This window comes from Notamacropus eugenii, chromosome 1, assembly GCF_028372415.1.
Source record: "Notamacropus eugenii isolate mMacEug1 chromosome 1, mMacEug1.pri_v2, whole genome shotgun sequence".
In the NCBI taxonomy this organism is placed as follows: Eukaryota; Metazoa; Chordata; class Mammalia; order Diprotodontia; family Macropodidae; genus Notamacropus; species Notamacropus eugenii.
The window spans coordinates 323,984,835-324,000,706 of record NC_092872.1 but is presented as its reverse complement, the minus strand read 5'-3'; the positions used below and the strand labels follow the sequence as shown (position 1 = coordinate 324,000,706).

The following is a 15,872-nucleotide window of genomic DNA, read 5'->3' as shown; positions in this document are numbered from 1 at the left end:
GTTTACTGCCTTAGGGCCTGCAACCTTTCCTTTCCTTGTGGAAAGGTGTTCATGTACCTTTGGTGTCCACCTGATTCACCCAACTCTCACTTGTGACTCCAAGAAACTGTAGCTTGCACAGTGACCAAACCCTGGTAAACAGTCTCAACAAACAGTCTAAGTCAGGTCGAAGGTAACTGACAGGGCTTAAACCCATTGATGAGTTAGGCAGATGATTATTCTAAGTTTATGAAAATATTCCCTAGAAGAATGGGCAGATAAGAATAATTTGTTCCAGTAGCCATGAAGGCAGTGGAAGCAATTGCTATAGAATGATTAGAACTTTGTCAAACAGACATGCTAAGGTCATCCACTGCATCCTGGGTCATTGCCAGTCATCTTGACTTCTGTCCTGCTACTGGACTTTGATGTCTTAGGAAAAGAGTTGAGGCTAATGACTTTGTGTAACTCTGCATCTCTTAAATCTAAAGTCAAGACATCAACTGTGATGTCATTAGTCTTCTTTGAAAATGGAGGATAAACGACATGTGACTGCCACCCTATGGCATAAAGTCTCCTCAGTTCACCCTGGATCTATGACTCAAAATTGGGTAACTGGCAGCAAACCTCCCAGTTTTCATCTTTTCTTGCACCCCACACAATGTTGAGGTGCCTTAGTGTATATCTTAGGCAAAAAAAATTACTCAAGTCTTTTCCTTGAATTTTCCATGAAGGATTTGGTCTGGTGGGTTTTATAGTTCTTTTTTGGAGGAGTTGGAGTGTAGAGTTGGACTGTGCTTCCTTCTCCTCCACGATGTTGGCTTTCCTTTTCTGTCCTTACTTCTTTTCCATCTTTATGTGATGGAATCAAATGCCCTGATCTGTAGGAGGTAATATGTTGCATTGGAAAAAGCTATAGTTTTAAAGTCTTGAAGACCTGGGTTTGAATCTAGATTCTGATACTATGTCTGTAAATTTGGGCAAGTCTGTTCACTTGCCTAGGCTTAAGTTTGCTCACCTGCAAAATGAGGGAGTTGGACTGAATAATCTCTTAAATATCTTGCAGCTCTAAATTGAAGATCCTTTGATTCCTTGTAAACCTACCCTGATTTGATGAGTCTCCAACATTTCTTATCATGTGTTATTGTGTGATGAAAGTCTCTTCCTTTGGAATTGTTACTTAATTCTACCTAGCAAATTAGAGTAGAACATAGTACCCCTCAGATTTTTTCATCTTTTCTTCTAAAAGGGAAATTTCACATGGATAGCATAGAACTGATTCTATCAGAACAATTCTTACACTTTTGTGTATTCAGGCAGCCATATATATATATATATATATATATATATATATATATATATACACGTATATGTATATATATAAAATTTGGATATATCTCCATGGCACTTGAAATTTGCAGAAGCAGCAATGTGTTCTCTTGACTCTAGGAACAGCATTCCTGAGCCCCAGAATCTTTTTAAAATTTAATTTAATTTCTTATTTTACCATTTGCTATTTCTGTAGGAAGTCTCTTAACAGTATATGTTACACAGATTGAGAGACACTCAATCTTCCATCCATTCTTGAGTCCCCAGAGGATGGATAATTCAGCCTACTTGTCCTCATTTGCAACTTGGTTCTTAATAAGTTCTTGGCTCATCATTATCATATGATAGTTTATATGTATAGAGCCACACATTTCACAAAGCCCTATCCCTATAACAAGGAAGTTAGCACAAAGAGAATTGTAGGAATTAGAGCTTATGGTAAAGTAGAAAAGAACTTAAAAAGTTTGTAATTTTATGCATGATGAACATGAGGCCCTGTTGAATAAAACAAGTCAAACCAGATCACAGAGCTTGTCTGTGGATGGGTTGGCAGTCAGGGATTCTATTTTCTCATCCAGTGTTTTTGTTTTGTTTTGTTTTTGTTATACCATAGGCCTTTCCTATCCAATTATTATAGATACTTTGGGGGATGTATCAGCATTTTTAGGACAAAAGCATGAAGTTTCATTGTTGGAACTATAATATAATTGTCAGGTGAGGACATTTTTGAGAATAATGCATTATTAGCTTTACCATGGGATCTCTGACAAATAATTTAGCTTCAACTCTTAATTTGTACCTGAGGAAACTGAGGCCAAGAGAACAAAGGGTACTTTTAAAAATCATGCAAAGAGTAAAGACATGAATTTAGTGTAGGTGATATTAGTAGCCATTAGAAAAGGTATCAGAGATGGGCTCAGTCTTGGTTACTAGGAATTGTGTGGCATCTTCTTGGCCTACTCTTATCATTCACAGAAAATTCATGTTTTTTTTTCTCATCTCTTTCAGATCTGTTGGTACTTTTGCCCGTGCCCTAGACTGCAGTAGTTCAGTCAGACAGCCAAGCTTACATATGAGTGCTGCAGCAGCCTCCAGAGATATTACACTGGTAAGTGAGGATGAAAGCTGGATTTTGACAGGTGGCAGTGATAGATTCAAATTGACTTTTAGCATCTAACAGCTTGCAGATGGACAGATTCCTTTTTGTTACCTCTTGCTCAGTCCTTCACTTGCCAAATGAGAATTCACTACTAAAATATTTGTATTTCTGTGTCATCCTCTCTTGCCCATTGGTAAATTCTAAGTAGGCCTGAGAGCAAGTACACGGAGAGATCCCTTCTCAAGGAATCAGCTTGTCCTGAATAAATTATTTGTTTTTTTTAGTTTTTTATGTAGCATAATACTGAGATTCTATGAACTTTGTTTTTGATAACTTGATATTTGTATTTCAGTATAATTGGTTTGTATTCCAAGGAAGTGCATAGGCTTTTCTAGACTGCCCAAGGAGGTGAAAAGGGGATCATGAACAATAACAAAAAAGTTAAGAACCCCTGGTATAGTGGATAGACAGCTATATTCAAAGTAAAGAGGGCCTGAATTCAACCCTTACCTCTGATATTTACTATGTGATTCTGGGAATTAATTTACTCTCTCAGAGTCCCAGGCCTCAGTGTAAACCAATAAATTGCAAAACAGTTATGGATTAACGTTAGTAGAAGGAGTTTCCTCACCTGAGACTTCCCTGTACCAGTAATTTCACAAGTCTAGTTCTTATCTTTATCATTGTTATAACAAAAAATGTTGCTATAAATATTTTTGCATAAATGTAGGTCCTTTTCCCTTTCTGTTTTAGGTGGATGTAAAGTAGTGCTATCGCTAGATTAAATATTCATAGTTCAGCGACTTTCTTCATATACTTTTTTTTTCAAGTTTTTCCCTTATGTTGAGGGAGCAGTGAGAAACGAGTCTAATAAAATCCAGATAAATAGTGGTGATCTTTGAGTCCCAGACTGAGAGCCACTGGTCTTTTGTTAGGTAAGAGAAAGTCACAGAAAGATTTATTTCGTTAAATGTTTCCCAATTACATTTTTTTTTTTTGGTAAATAGTGTTTTTTTCTAATAACACGTAAAGATAGTTTTTAACATTTATTTTTTGAAAAGATTTTGAGTTTAAAATTTTTTTTTCTCCTCAAAATGACGTGCAGTCTGATATAGGTTATACAAATACAGTCATGTAAACATTTCCACATTAGTCATGTTGTGAAAGAAGAAACAGAAAAACCCAACAAAAAAGTGAAAATAGTGTGCTTTGATCTGCATTCAGACTCCATAGTTCTTTCTCTGCATTTTCCATCATGTGTCCTTTAGAATTGTCTTAGATCATTGCATTGCTCAGAAAAACTAAGTCTAACAAAGTTGTTCATCGCACAATGTTGCTGTTACTGTGTATATGTCTTGTTTATGCTCACTTCACTCAGCATCAGTTCATTTAAGTCCAGGTTTTTCTGAAAGTCTCTTGCTCATCATTCCTTATAGAGCAATAGCATTCCATCACATTCGTATATCATAGCTTGTTCAGCCATTCCCCAGTTGATAGGCATCACCTCGTTTCACAATTCTTTGCCACCACCAAAAGAGCTGCTATAAATATTTTTGTACATGTGGGTCCTTTTCCCTTTTTTGTGATCGCTTTGGGATACAGACCTTTGTCCAATACATTGCTGGATTAACAGGTACGCACAGTTTGATTGCCATTTGGGTGTAGTTCTAAATTGTTCTCCAGAATAGTTGGATCATTTCACAATTCCACCAACAGTGCATTAATGTCCTAATTTTCCCACAAGTTCTCTAACATTTATCATTTTCTTTTGCTGTCATATTAGCCAATCTGATAGGGATAAAGTGGTACCTCAGAGTTATTTTAATTTATATTTGCATCTTGTAATCGAGAGTTATATAGGCTTGTCATCTTCTAGTTACTGAAGTTCACAACTTCACAGTAACCTACACAGTTATTCCTTCCACATCTCAAGAGTGGTTAGGGGCACAGTGCCCCCATGATCTGGAAAATCTGCGTAAAATTTTTTGACCTTTCGTACCAAAGAAGTCTGAATTTTTTCTTTTATGGGGTTTTTACAGTACCTTATTGTAAAATTTGGGTTAAGTACTTGGTCATAAACATAGTTTATGCATTTCTGAGTTTGTAAACTTTTTCGGTGTCATCTGCTGACCTTCATGTATCGTCTGTGGCTTCTATAAAACTTTCCCCTAATTCCCATTTACAATAATTTCTTATGCTGATCTGAGATACATCAAAACCTCTATGGGAAAAGTCTCAATGTGGAATGGGTAACTTTATAACTTCTCCCTCCCCATGATAAAACAGTTGCTAAGCTTTGCAGGTTCTTCCTCCAAAATATCTTTGGCATTCATCCTCCCTTGGGACATTTTCCTCAGTCACTATTAGACTGGACTCTAATTCCCCTGCTTTCAGTCACTCTGTTCACCAATGAATTCACCATCCACATAGCTGCCAACAAGTAACTGTTTTGCTTAGAAACCTTCAGTGGCTCCCCATTACCTTTTTTTTTTTTTTTTTTTGACATATCAGGCTGTGGTGAGGAAACTATTTACCAAAGCAGGTAGATACATAGATATCTTTTCTGCAATTATAGCTTTGGAAAAAATTCTCTTGGGCACTGAGAGGGTTTTAAACTAGCTATTGCCCAGATCATTCCTCTCTTCATTTCCCACCCAACTACAGGCCTTTGGATTTCTCTTTTGTGCCCTAGCTGGGCACAACGCTATCTTGTATGCTCGAACTAGAATCCTGCCTCACGTCTCTTATAATTCTTAGTTTCATTTAAGCCTTTGTTTTGCGTGTGTGTGTGTGTGTGTGTGTGTGTGTGTGTGTGTGTGTGTGTATACACATATATATATATATTATATGGACATCTGATAACCAAGGGTACTTAGTAAAGAAAATCTCAGACCCCAGTCAGTAATTGGAGCAGTAGCCACAGGCAGGGAAATCTACATGTGATTGTACTTCATATAGTTTCAAATTATTTTTCAGAATGGCTTTATTTATTTTTGATGTTGGATCTCCATATCTCACCTTGATTAGAAGTTTATCAGCCACTCATTCGTTCAGTTCCTGTACTCATTGGCACTCCTGTTCTTTTTTCAACTTGAGTTCTTTCAGCCCTCGTTTAGGCAACCTGGGGGCTCACCATAGTAGACATGATGCAGACATCAATCAGTTTTTACCATATTACAGCTTAAAACTTTAAGCTCAAGCAATTCACCGTCCTTAGCCTCCCTAGTTACAGGGATTACAAATATGCACCACTATGATGAGCTTGGACTCTTTCACAACTCCATCAACAGTGCTTCAGCTTCAGCTCTCACAGACCCTCCAACAGTTTTCATTTTCCCTTTCTTTTACCTTTTCCAGTCTGATGGGAATGAATTGCAATCTAAGGACTGTTTTAATCAGCATTTCTCAAATTATCCGTAATGTGAAGCATTTTTTTCCTGCAATTGTTGTTCGTTTGCCCTCCTTTTGAAAACTTGTTGTTTATATCTATTGGTAACGGTAAATGGCTCTTATCTGTTTGTATCAATTCCCTATGTATCTTAAAAGTTGGTCCTTTAACAGAGAAATTTGTCAAAAAGATTTTTTTCTTAGTTAAGAAAGTTCTCATTATACTGTTGATTTTGTTTGTGCAAAAACTTCTCCACATTAAATTAAATATTAAATTCTCCTTACTTAAAATTATATATTTATGTCGTGTCATTCTCTTTAGCCTTTATTTGATAAAGAATACTTATCTATTACTGTAAAAAAGTGTCTTTCTTTCTAAATTTTTTTGTGATGTGACTTTTTATATCTAGGTTATTTATACATTTAGACTTTATTATAGAATATGGTTTGAGATATCAGAGTAACTCTAATTTCTACCAATCTATTTTTCACTTTTCCCAGCAGTTTTTGCTGAATAATATAGGGTCTTTAACCTTGTAGTTGATGACCTTTGGTTTTTTTGAACACTGTTAGTATTTCAGTTTCTTATAGGACACAATATATTTTTTAAATAGATATTGCATTTTTTATTTTTATTTTTTAAATTAAAAAATAGCATTTTTCTCAACATATAAAGATAGGTTTTAACATTCATTTAACAAATTTTTTAACTTTCAAATTTTCTCTCTCCTTCTGAGCAATTTGGTATAGGTTATATATGTGTAGTCATGCAAACATACTTCTATATTAGTCAGGCTGAGAAAGAAAAAACAGACAAAAAAAAATCCCACGAACAAAAAAGTGAAAAATAGTATGCTTTGATCTTTATTCAGAGACTATCTGTTTTTTTCTGGATATGAATATCAGTTTCCGTTATAAATCCTTTGCAATTTTGATCATTGTATTGCTGAGAATAGCTAGTCTTTCACAGTAAATCTTTGTACACTATTGCTGTTATTTTGTGCAATCTCTTGGTTCTGCTCACTTCGCTTTTCAGAAACATAAGCCTTTCCAGGTTTTTCTGAAATTCGTCTGCTTATCATTCCACAATTCTACTAATTATTTCATTTGTAATTCCATTACAATATGTTCAGCCATTCCCCAATTGATGGGCATCCCCTCAATTTCCAATTTTGTGCCATCACAAAAAGAGCTGCTTTTAATATTTTTGTACAGATAGGTCCTTCTCCCTCTTCCCCTTCCCCTTTTTTTCTCTCCATGGGATACTTCTCTGTTAGTGGTATTGCTTGGTCAGAGGTTACGCATATTTTTGTTGATCTGATCTCATAGTTTTGTTGTTTTTGTTGCCACTGTGATTAATTAGGCTCATTGTTTTCCTAATATAGAAATTTTATGTGTCTGGTATAAATAGCACTTGGCCACAATGAATAATTTTAAAATTATTTTGGAGCTGTGATATTTTATTTAAAATGTTTTTTATATTGTTTAGTTTTTTCTACTTTATCTCTTCTTTCTCTAGGCATAAAGACCATTTTTATTTCTCAGAAACAGATTTTGATATAGTTTTCTCTGCTTTTGAATTGTTTTTAAGATTTTGCTAGAATTCGCTTTATCTATCTTTCCTTGAGTCTTTCCTTCCTAAATTTATTTAACTCTGAAAATTAAGGCAAATGGAGATTATTACTTGTTATGTTATTTAAACATTTTCTTGTTTTTTGCTTCATTGCTGAATATACTTTTCATATACTTTTACATTTTTGTCATTCCCTCAGCTTTTTGCCTTTTCTTTTACTGTTTTTCTAAACCTTTCTTTTCTACTTAGTTTTTATTACCTGCTCTTGTTTTGGTCTTTTACAAAATCGTTTTATAATCTGAATTTGTGGTAGTATCTTTATATTTCTTCCTTGTTCTTGTCATTGTTTCGATTTTCAGAATTTTCTTCTTGAGAGTTTCTCATCCCTTTTGAAATTCTTTTCCTTTTTTGAAATGGTATGGATGCTTCTTATCTTTTCTCCGAAGTCTTTGAAGCAGTAGGATGAAGTCTGAAGATTATGCTTCATGTCCTACTTTATATTTCATGAACTCTATGACAGTTTGGTTAATTCCTTTCTAGTCCATCAGCTGCACTTCAATAGCCAGTCCTACCTTATTTTTTAAATTCAAGAAGATAATATAAAGGCGATACTATAAGCAAATTAGGATAGCAAGGAATAGTTTACCTGTTAGATTTATGGAGAAAGGAAGAAGTTATGACCAAGCAAGAGACAGAGAACATTACAAAATACAAAATGGATAGTTTTGATTACATTAAATTGAAAACTTTTGCATGAACAAAGCCAATGCAACCCAGATTAGGAGGGAAGCAGAACTAGTGTCTCTGATAAAAGCCTCATTTCTAAAATATATAGAGAACTGTCAAATTTGTAAGAAAACAAGTCATTCCCCAATTGATAAATGGTCAAAGGATATGAATAGGTAGTTTTTAGAGGATGAAATCAAAAATGTCTATAGTTACATGAAAAATGCTCTAAATCACTATTGATTAGAGAAATACAAATCAAAACAGTTCCTTGGTACCATATCACACCTATCAGATTGGCTAACATGACAAAATAGGAAAATTATAAATGTTGGAGAAGATGTGGGAAAATGGGAACATTAATTTATTGTTGTGGAGTTTTGAACTGATCAAACCATTCTGGAGAGCAATTTGGAACTATGTCCTAAGGAATTGAACTGTATGCCTTTTGACCCAGCAATGCCACTTCTAGGATTTTATCCCAATGAGGTCATAAAAATTGAAAAAGACCCGCATTATAAAAATAATTAGGACTCTTTTTGTGGTGGCCAAGAACTGGAAATTGAGGGGATGCCCATCAGTTGGGGAATGACTGAACAAGTTGTGGTATATGAATGTAATGGGATACTATTATGCTGTAAGAAATGATGAGCAGGCAGACTTCAGAAAAACTTGCAAAGATTTATATGAATTGATGCTGAGTGAAGTGAACAGAACCAGGAGAACATTATACACAGTAACAACCACATTGTGCCATGACTGTCTTTGATAGACTTAGCTCTTCTCTGCAATGCAGGGATCTAAAACAACTCCAAAAGACTCATGATGGAAAATTACATCCACATCCAGACAAAGAAATATGCTATTTGCTTTTTATTTGTTTTTTTCTTTCTCATGCTTTCTCCCATTTGTTCTAATTCTTCTATACAGCATGACTAATGTGAACATATGTTTAATAAGATTGTATGTGTAGAGACTATATAAGATTGCTTGCTGTCTTGGGGAGGGAAAGGAGGCAGAGAAATTTTATAACTTATGGAAGTGAATATTGAAAACAAATAAATTCATTAAAAAGTTAATTCAGGAAGGTAACAGAGCTATTTATCTCCATCTCTCTTGCTTCTGACCCCTTTTTTCTAGTCATATAGTTGCTACCTTAGTTTGGACTGCCTTTAGAAATGCATTAGCCCACCTGAGCCAGTAAATCAAGAAGCCTTTCACGATGCTCAAACAATCTAATTCAGCCTGTCAAAATAAGACTAGCAGTAACAGGGCATTTCCCTCCAGTAGGAGTTTGAATATCAGCTAGACATCAATTTTCCCCTGTATTTTCTCCTACTCTTCCCTATCTCAGATGAGTCAATACCACTCTTGAACCTCAGGTCCAGTTCTTTGCTCCCTGCCTCCACTTACTGGTCTTGCTTGGCCCAGATAAGAATCTTATTAAAAACTCACATCATTTTATCCATGTTGGACACCTTACTTCATCAAGGACTGCAGCAGATACCTTGTACCCACCCTCCCTGACTACACCTGTACTAAAACTAGTCTTCCCTGCCTCCATAAAGCTTGTTTGCTTCGCTTTCTTTCTGTTTGCTCTAATCTCATTCAATACTCTGTCCCATAATGTTACATTTCCTCACTATTCTCTTCTTACCAGCACCACCCCATTGCCCAAGGTTTTGACTAAGGAAGCAGTAGCTGCACCCATATTCAATTTTTTTCCTTAGAGAGTAAGGACTGACTGAATCAGAAAACATGGCCTTCAGGGCACTTTTTATTATCTAATGATGTCACTTCTCTTCAACAAATTCTGGTACCTTCCTTTTGCCTGTATAATCAAACATAATTATTCCTATAACTTTTAAAGCCCTTCACAACCTACTACCCCTCTCACATTCTGCAGTTCAACCAAACTAGCCTTGTGCCTCACCACATGTAACATTTCATCTCCTATAACCTCATGCCTGGAATGTACTCTCTCCTCAACTTCATAAAATATCTCTGATTCCTTCAAGATGTAGTTCAAGAATCAGCCTTTTCCCCTCCCCTTTTAAAAATATCATTGATATTTTGTTTTTATATTACAAACAAAGTATAATCAATAATACACTGCCCTTATTTGAAAGTGGATGCAGCATATTACATCTGTACCCTCCTCCCCTTAGGGAGGGTACTGTTCATTTTTTGAATGAACAGAAATTGATTTTCTTTCCCTCCTTCCCACCACACTGGAAACAAGAAAAACAAATTTATTATAACAAATGCATAATCAAGTCAAACAAATTCCCTCCATGGTCGGGTAGAAAAATACCTATGTCTCATTCTGCACCCAGAATTCTTCACTGTTCTGTAATGGATAACGTGTCATCAGTAGTCCTCTAGAATCATGACTGATTATTGTATTTGTACGAGTTCTTATAGATTTCATCATTTTTTTCAGTTGGCAAAAATCCAGCTTCTCCCTATTCTACCCCAAGCTCAACCCTCCTACCACCCTAGTTAAGACTGAAGGAAAGCAAAATCCTTGTTAAAACCATATATAGTCAGTCAAAACAGATTTTCACATTGGCCATGTCCAAAAGACAATATTGAGACAATGTCTTGTTGACCAATCTGAGTCTTTTAAACATGTCTGTGAGGAGGTATGTAGCATGTTTTGTCATCATCCCTATGGAATCATGGAATACTGTTATGAGTTCCTAAGTCCCTTTCACAGTTGTTTCTCTTTACAAAATTTTTGTTATTGTATAAATTGTTCTCTTGGTTCAATCTGTTCCACTCTTCAGTATTTCATACAGTTCTTTGCAGAGGTCTCTAAGGTCATTCCTTTATCACTTCTTACAGCACAACTTTTTTCCATCACACTTATATACCAGACTTGTTCAGAAATTCACCAGTTGATGGATACCCCCTTAGATTCTCATTATTTGCCACATCAAAAAGAGTTGTAAATATTTTTGTACATCCTTAAAGATTGTTTTGTCTAGAACTAATCTCTCCTTTAATCTCCCTTTCCTATAATTATTCCTTCTTCCCTTTGCCTCTTATTTCTCTAATGAGTAAAATGTCTTTATGTACTTAGCTGCATATATGTGTGTTTATATGTTCAGATGAGAATGACATTTAAGTGTCAGCCTTTCTCCCCACTCCTGTATTCTTTGTTTATGTAGACATCTACTTTACCTACCTGATTAAGATTCTTTTTCTAGCCTTCCTTTTCATTTCTGTACCACCATCTCACCCCATTCCTCTTTCATCCTTCTTTCCATTTATTCTTTTAAGATCATTGTGATAGAAGAACTGCTGCCAGACTTTATCTAATTAAATTCCCTCTCTGATCTACGATGATCATAGAATTCAGAGGGGACATATATCATCTCCTCATATTAGAATATAAAAAAATTATCCTTGTTTAGTCCCTTAGGAGTTAGGATTATTTATTTGTGTTTATCTTTTTATGTTTTCCTTAAGTCCTTTGTTTGAATTTCAGTTTCTGTGTAGCTCTGATCCTTTCATCAGTAATGCTTGGAAATCCTTTATTTCATTAAAAGTCAGTTGTTTCCACTATGGGATTATACTCAGCTTTGTGAAATGTTATTCTTAGCAATAAGCCTATATCCTTTACCTTCTTAAATATCATATTCAAAGCGCTACTGCTTCTTGGTAGTGTTCACAAACCGCTATATCTCTTTAGGCTATGTTGAGTTGGGCTCCTAGATCTGTTTACTAGAGTTTTGGGAAGGACCTTATTGTACTTCTTCCTACTACTCTGCCTTCTTGGTTCCACCATCTTTTCTTACAACTTTTAAAATGATATTTTACAGAGTTGTTATTGTTTAACTTGTTCTCATGTTCTGGTGATTTCATCTTTTTTTACAGGTTTTAAAAGTTCTCATAATTCTTTGTTTTTATGATATTGGTATTATTGTATAAATTTATGTTTTATTCACTTCACTCTGCATCATTTCATAGAAGTATTTTCATGTCTTTTTTAAATTATCTGTTTCTTACAGCACACTAGTACTCCCATCACATTCATATACAGCAACTTATTCAGCCATTTTCAATTGATAGACATTCCCTTTGTTTCTGGGTTGTTTTGCTTCCACAAAAAGAAATGCTCTAAATATTCTTTTACTAAAAGTACCCTTTCTTTGATCTTTCTAAGGTTAAACCTAGGAGTGGTATAAATGTGTACACATTGATTGGGCACAGAGGTAGACTGGCTAAGGAATTGAGATGCTTTTGGCTTTCCTTGTTTAACTAATATTCTAGTGCCATCTTCTCTCTGTGTATATGCCCTTGGTGATCTCCTTAGCTCCTGTGGGGGGCAGCTAGATGGTGCAGTGGATAGAGCACCAGTACAGGAGTCAGGAGGACCTGAGTTCAAATCTCACCTCAGACACTTGACACTCACTAGCTGTGTGACCTTGGGCAAGTCACTTAGCCCCAATTGCCTCATCCTGGGCCCTCTCCAGTCATCCTGATGACTGTCTGGTCACTGGATTCAGATGGCTCTGGAGAAGAAATGAGGCTGGTGACCTGCCCAGGCCTCCCCCACTCCAAACAAAGTCAAGTGCAAGTCATGTCATCATTTCTCTGATGGCATGGTCTTCTTCAGCAACAAAGGATGAACACACAGTTTCCATGGATTTAACTGTCACAGTTCTGCAGATGATTTTATGCTCTTTATCCAGTTCCAGTTTGCTTCTTGAAATTTAATCCTTGATCACCTGCTATTTATGTGATTACTTCAATTGGCTGTTCCCTAGGTGTCTCATATTCAATATGTATAAAATAGAATCCATTCTACCCTTACCTGTAATAAGCTTTCCTTTTTCTGTTATGGGTACCACCATCCTTCGTAGTGACTTGGGTTAGTTAGTCATCTACAAGTCATCCTTGACTCTTCCTCACATTTTAAATTTCTCATATTCCTCCCAGTTCGTATTCATAACAGTTAGTATTGATTCTGTCTCCACATTGTCTTTCTGTCCATGTTCTTTACTCGCATGTCCCTACCATCTTCTTTCAAATGCTCATCACTTTTCATCTGAAAATGAAAAACAAGAATTCCACAGGATTTACCAGCAGGATAGTTCATCCACCTCTACAAGGACAGCATTTAATTCCATCAAAAGCACAGTACAAGCAAAGCTTAGAGAGATGCAGGATTCCTGGCTCAGTAAGAAGGCAGATAAAATTCAGTTTTATGCTGATAGTAACAATCCAAAGGGCTTTTACGATTCCCTGAAAGCTATTTATGGATAAAAAAAACTATGGTTCATCACAGCTACTCAGTGCTGATGGAGCCAAATTGATTAGTGATAAGGATATGATCCTAGAGAGATGGGCTGAACATTTTCATAGTGTTCTCAACAGACCATCATCAGTCAGTGCTGAGGCCATTGACTTTCTACCTCAGTTTGAAGTCAGTCCCTCTTTAGCTGAACTTCCAACTAAAGAAGAGGTTTTGAGGGCCATTAAGCCCCTTTCATGTTGCAAAGCACCTGGTGCTGATTCTATTCCAGCTGAGATTTAAAGTGTAGGGGCACCATTGCTCATACAAAGGCTGAGTGAAATTTTCCAGGTTATATGGCAAGAAGAGGTTATCCTCCAGAAGTTTAAGGATGCCTCTGTTGTCCATCTCTATAAGGGTAAAGATTGTCCTGTGACAATTATAGGAGGATCTCTCTCTTAGTCATTGCTAGCCAAGTTCTTGCTAGAGTCCTCCTTAATGGGCTGATCATTCACCTGGAAGGTGGTCATATACCTGAGAGCTTGTGTGGCGTCAGAAAGGACCGAGGAACACTCAGTATGGTGTTTGCTGCCTGATAATTCCAGGAGAAATGCCAGGAGCAGAACAGAGGTCTGTACACAACTTTTGTAGATCTGATCAAGGCCTTTGACACCATTAGTGGTGAGGGCTTATGGAAAGTTATGTCAAAATTTGGTTGCCCATGGAAGTTCATCAATATTGTACATCAATTTCATGATGGCATATTTGTCCACGTTCTGGATAATGGACAAAGCTCTTGTGCCTTCCCAGTTACTAATGGAGTGAAACAGGGCTGTGTATTTGCTCTCATGCTTTTTAGCATGATGTTTTCAGCCATGATGGCAAATGCTTTCAATGAGGATGAACACAGCATTAAGGTCAACTACCATACTGATGGCAAGTTCTTCAGTTTGAAAAGGCTACAAGCCAAGACCAAAGTGGAGGGAGTGTTCGGGCATGATTATCTGTTTGCAGATGAATGTGCACTCAATGCAGCCTCTGATGCTGAGATGCAACGAAGTGTGGATCAGTTCTCTGCTGCCTGTGCTAATTTTGGACTAATAATTATCACCAAGAAAACACAAGTGCTCCATCAGCCACCACCACATCATCCATACATGGAACCATCACTTAAAACAAATGAAGAAGTTTTTAATGCTGTGGATAAGTTCACTTACCTTGGTAGTATACTTGTTCATCATAATCTTATACCACAACTTGTTCAGCCATTCTACAATTGATAATCATCCCCTCAATTTCTAGTTCTGGAAAGACCTGGGATGTACACATTGCCAGAGCTAGCTCAGTGTTTGGGAGGCTCTGAAAAAAAGTTTGGGAAAGAGGAGGTATTAGACTGACTCCCAAACTGAAGGTCTACAGAGCCATTGTGCTGACCTCATTGTTATATGCTTGTGAAACATGGACATTCTACCAGCACCATGCTGAGAAACTGAATCACTTCCATTTGAATTGTCTTAGGAAGATTCTGAGGATCACCTGGCAGGATAAGGTACCAGACACTGAAGTCTTTGCTCCAGATTAATTGCCAAGTATTCAAACTATGCTTCAGAGAATGCAACTCTGATGGGCTGCCCACGCTGTTTGAATGCCTAATGTACGTTTGCCAAAAAGACTATTTTATGGAGAATTTATTTGGGACAGGCGATCACATGGTGGCCGGAAGAAACGATACAAGCACACTCTCAGGGTCTCTTAAGAACTTTGGATTTGACTGTGCAACATGGGTGACAGTGGCACAGGACCACTCAGCATGGTATGCCCACATAAGAAAAGGTGCTGTGTTCTTTGCACAAAGCAGAATTGAGATAGCACAAAGTAAAAGCAGGATGCACAAATTTGGGATATCCACTCCAGATATTCACATGGACTATCTGTGCACAACCTGTAGTAGAGCATTCCAAGCTCATATTGATCTGATCAGCCGTGGTTGGACACACTGAAATTTCACTTTACAATAGTGATGTCATTTTAGTCCTCTTCGAAGATGAAGGACAACAGTCAACCAACCAGCTGTTCACCTGTGCTATTATAGCAACCTCCTAGTTAATTTCCCAGTTTCTCAACTTTCCCCTCTATCTCCTACAGCTACCAAAATTTGGGTGATTTTTTTTTTAGTTTTTTTTTCGGCAATCAAGGTTATGTGATTTGCCTAAGGTCACAAAACTAGTAAGTGTCTGAAGCCAGATTTGAACTCAAGTCCTCTTCACTCTAGGGCCTGTGCTCTGTTCATTGTGTCACCTAGCTGCCCCTATTTCTCTTCTTTCTCTTTTAATATTTTATTTTTTTCCAGTTACATATAAAAACAGTTTTTATCCTTTAATTTTAAAAATTTTGAATTCCAAATTTTCTCTCTCTCTTCCCATCCCCTCCCTGAGATGGAAAACAATTTAATATAGATTATACATGTACAATGAATTGCACAAAGCATATTTCCATATTAATCATTGTGAAAGAAAACAGACGAAAGACCCCAAGAA

General features: G+C 36.5%; 1 protein-coding gene across 10 annotated transcripts in view; it reads left to right on the top strand.

Annotated features, from left to right (window-relative positions):
- The window catches only part of MTA1 (metastasis associated 1), a 239,907-nt gene that overhangs the window by 144,970 nt on the left and 79,065 nt on the right, over positions 1–15,872 (top strand). For all 10 annotated transcript variants that reach the window (XM_072629652.1, XM_072629661.1, XM_072629656.1 and 7 more), the window contains one exon: positions 2,317–2,416. In XM_072629652.1, the coding sequence (XP_072485753.1) occupies positions 2,317–2,416 (100 nt within the window). The remainder of the gene's footprint in view (positions 1–2,316; positions 2,417–15,872) is intronic.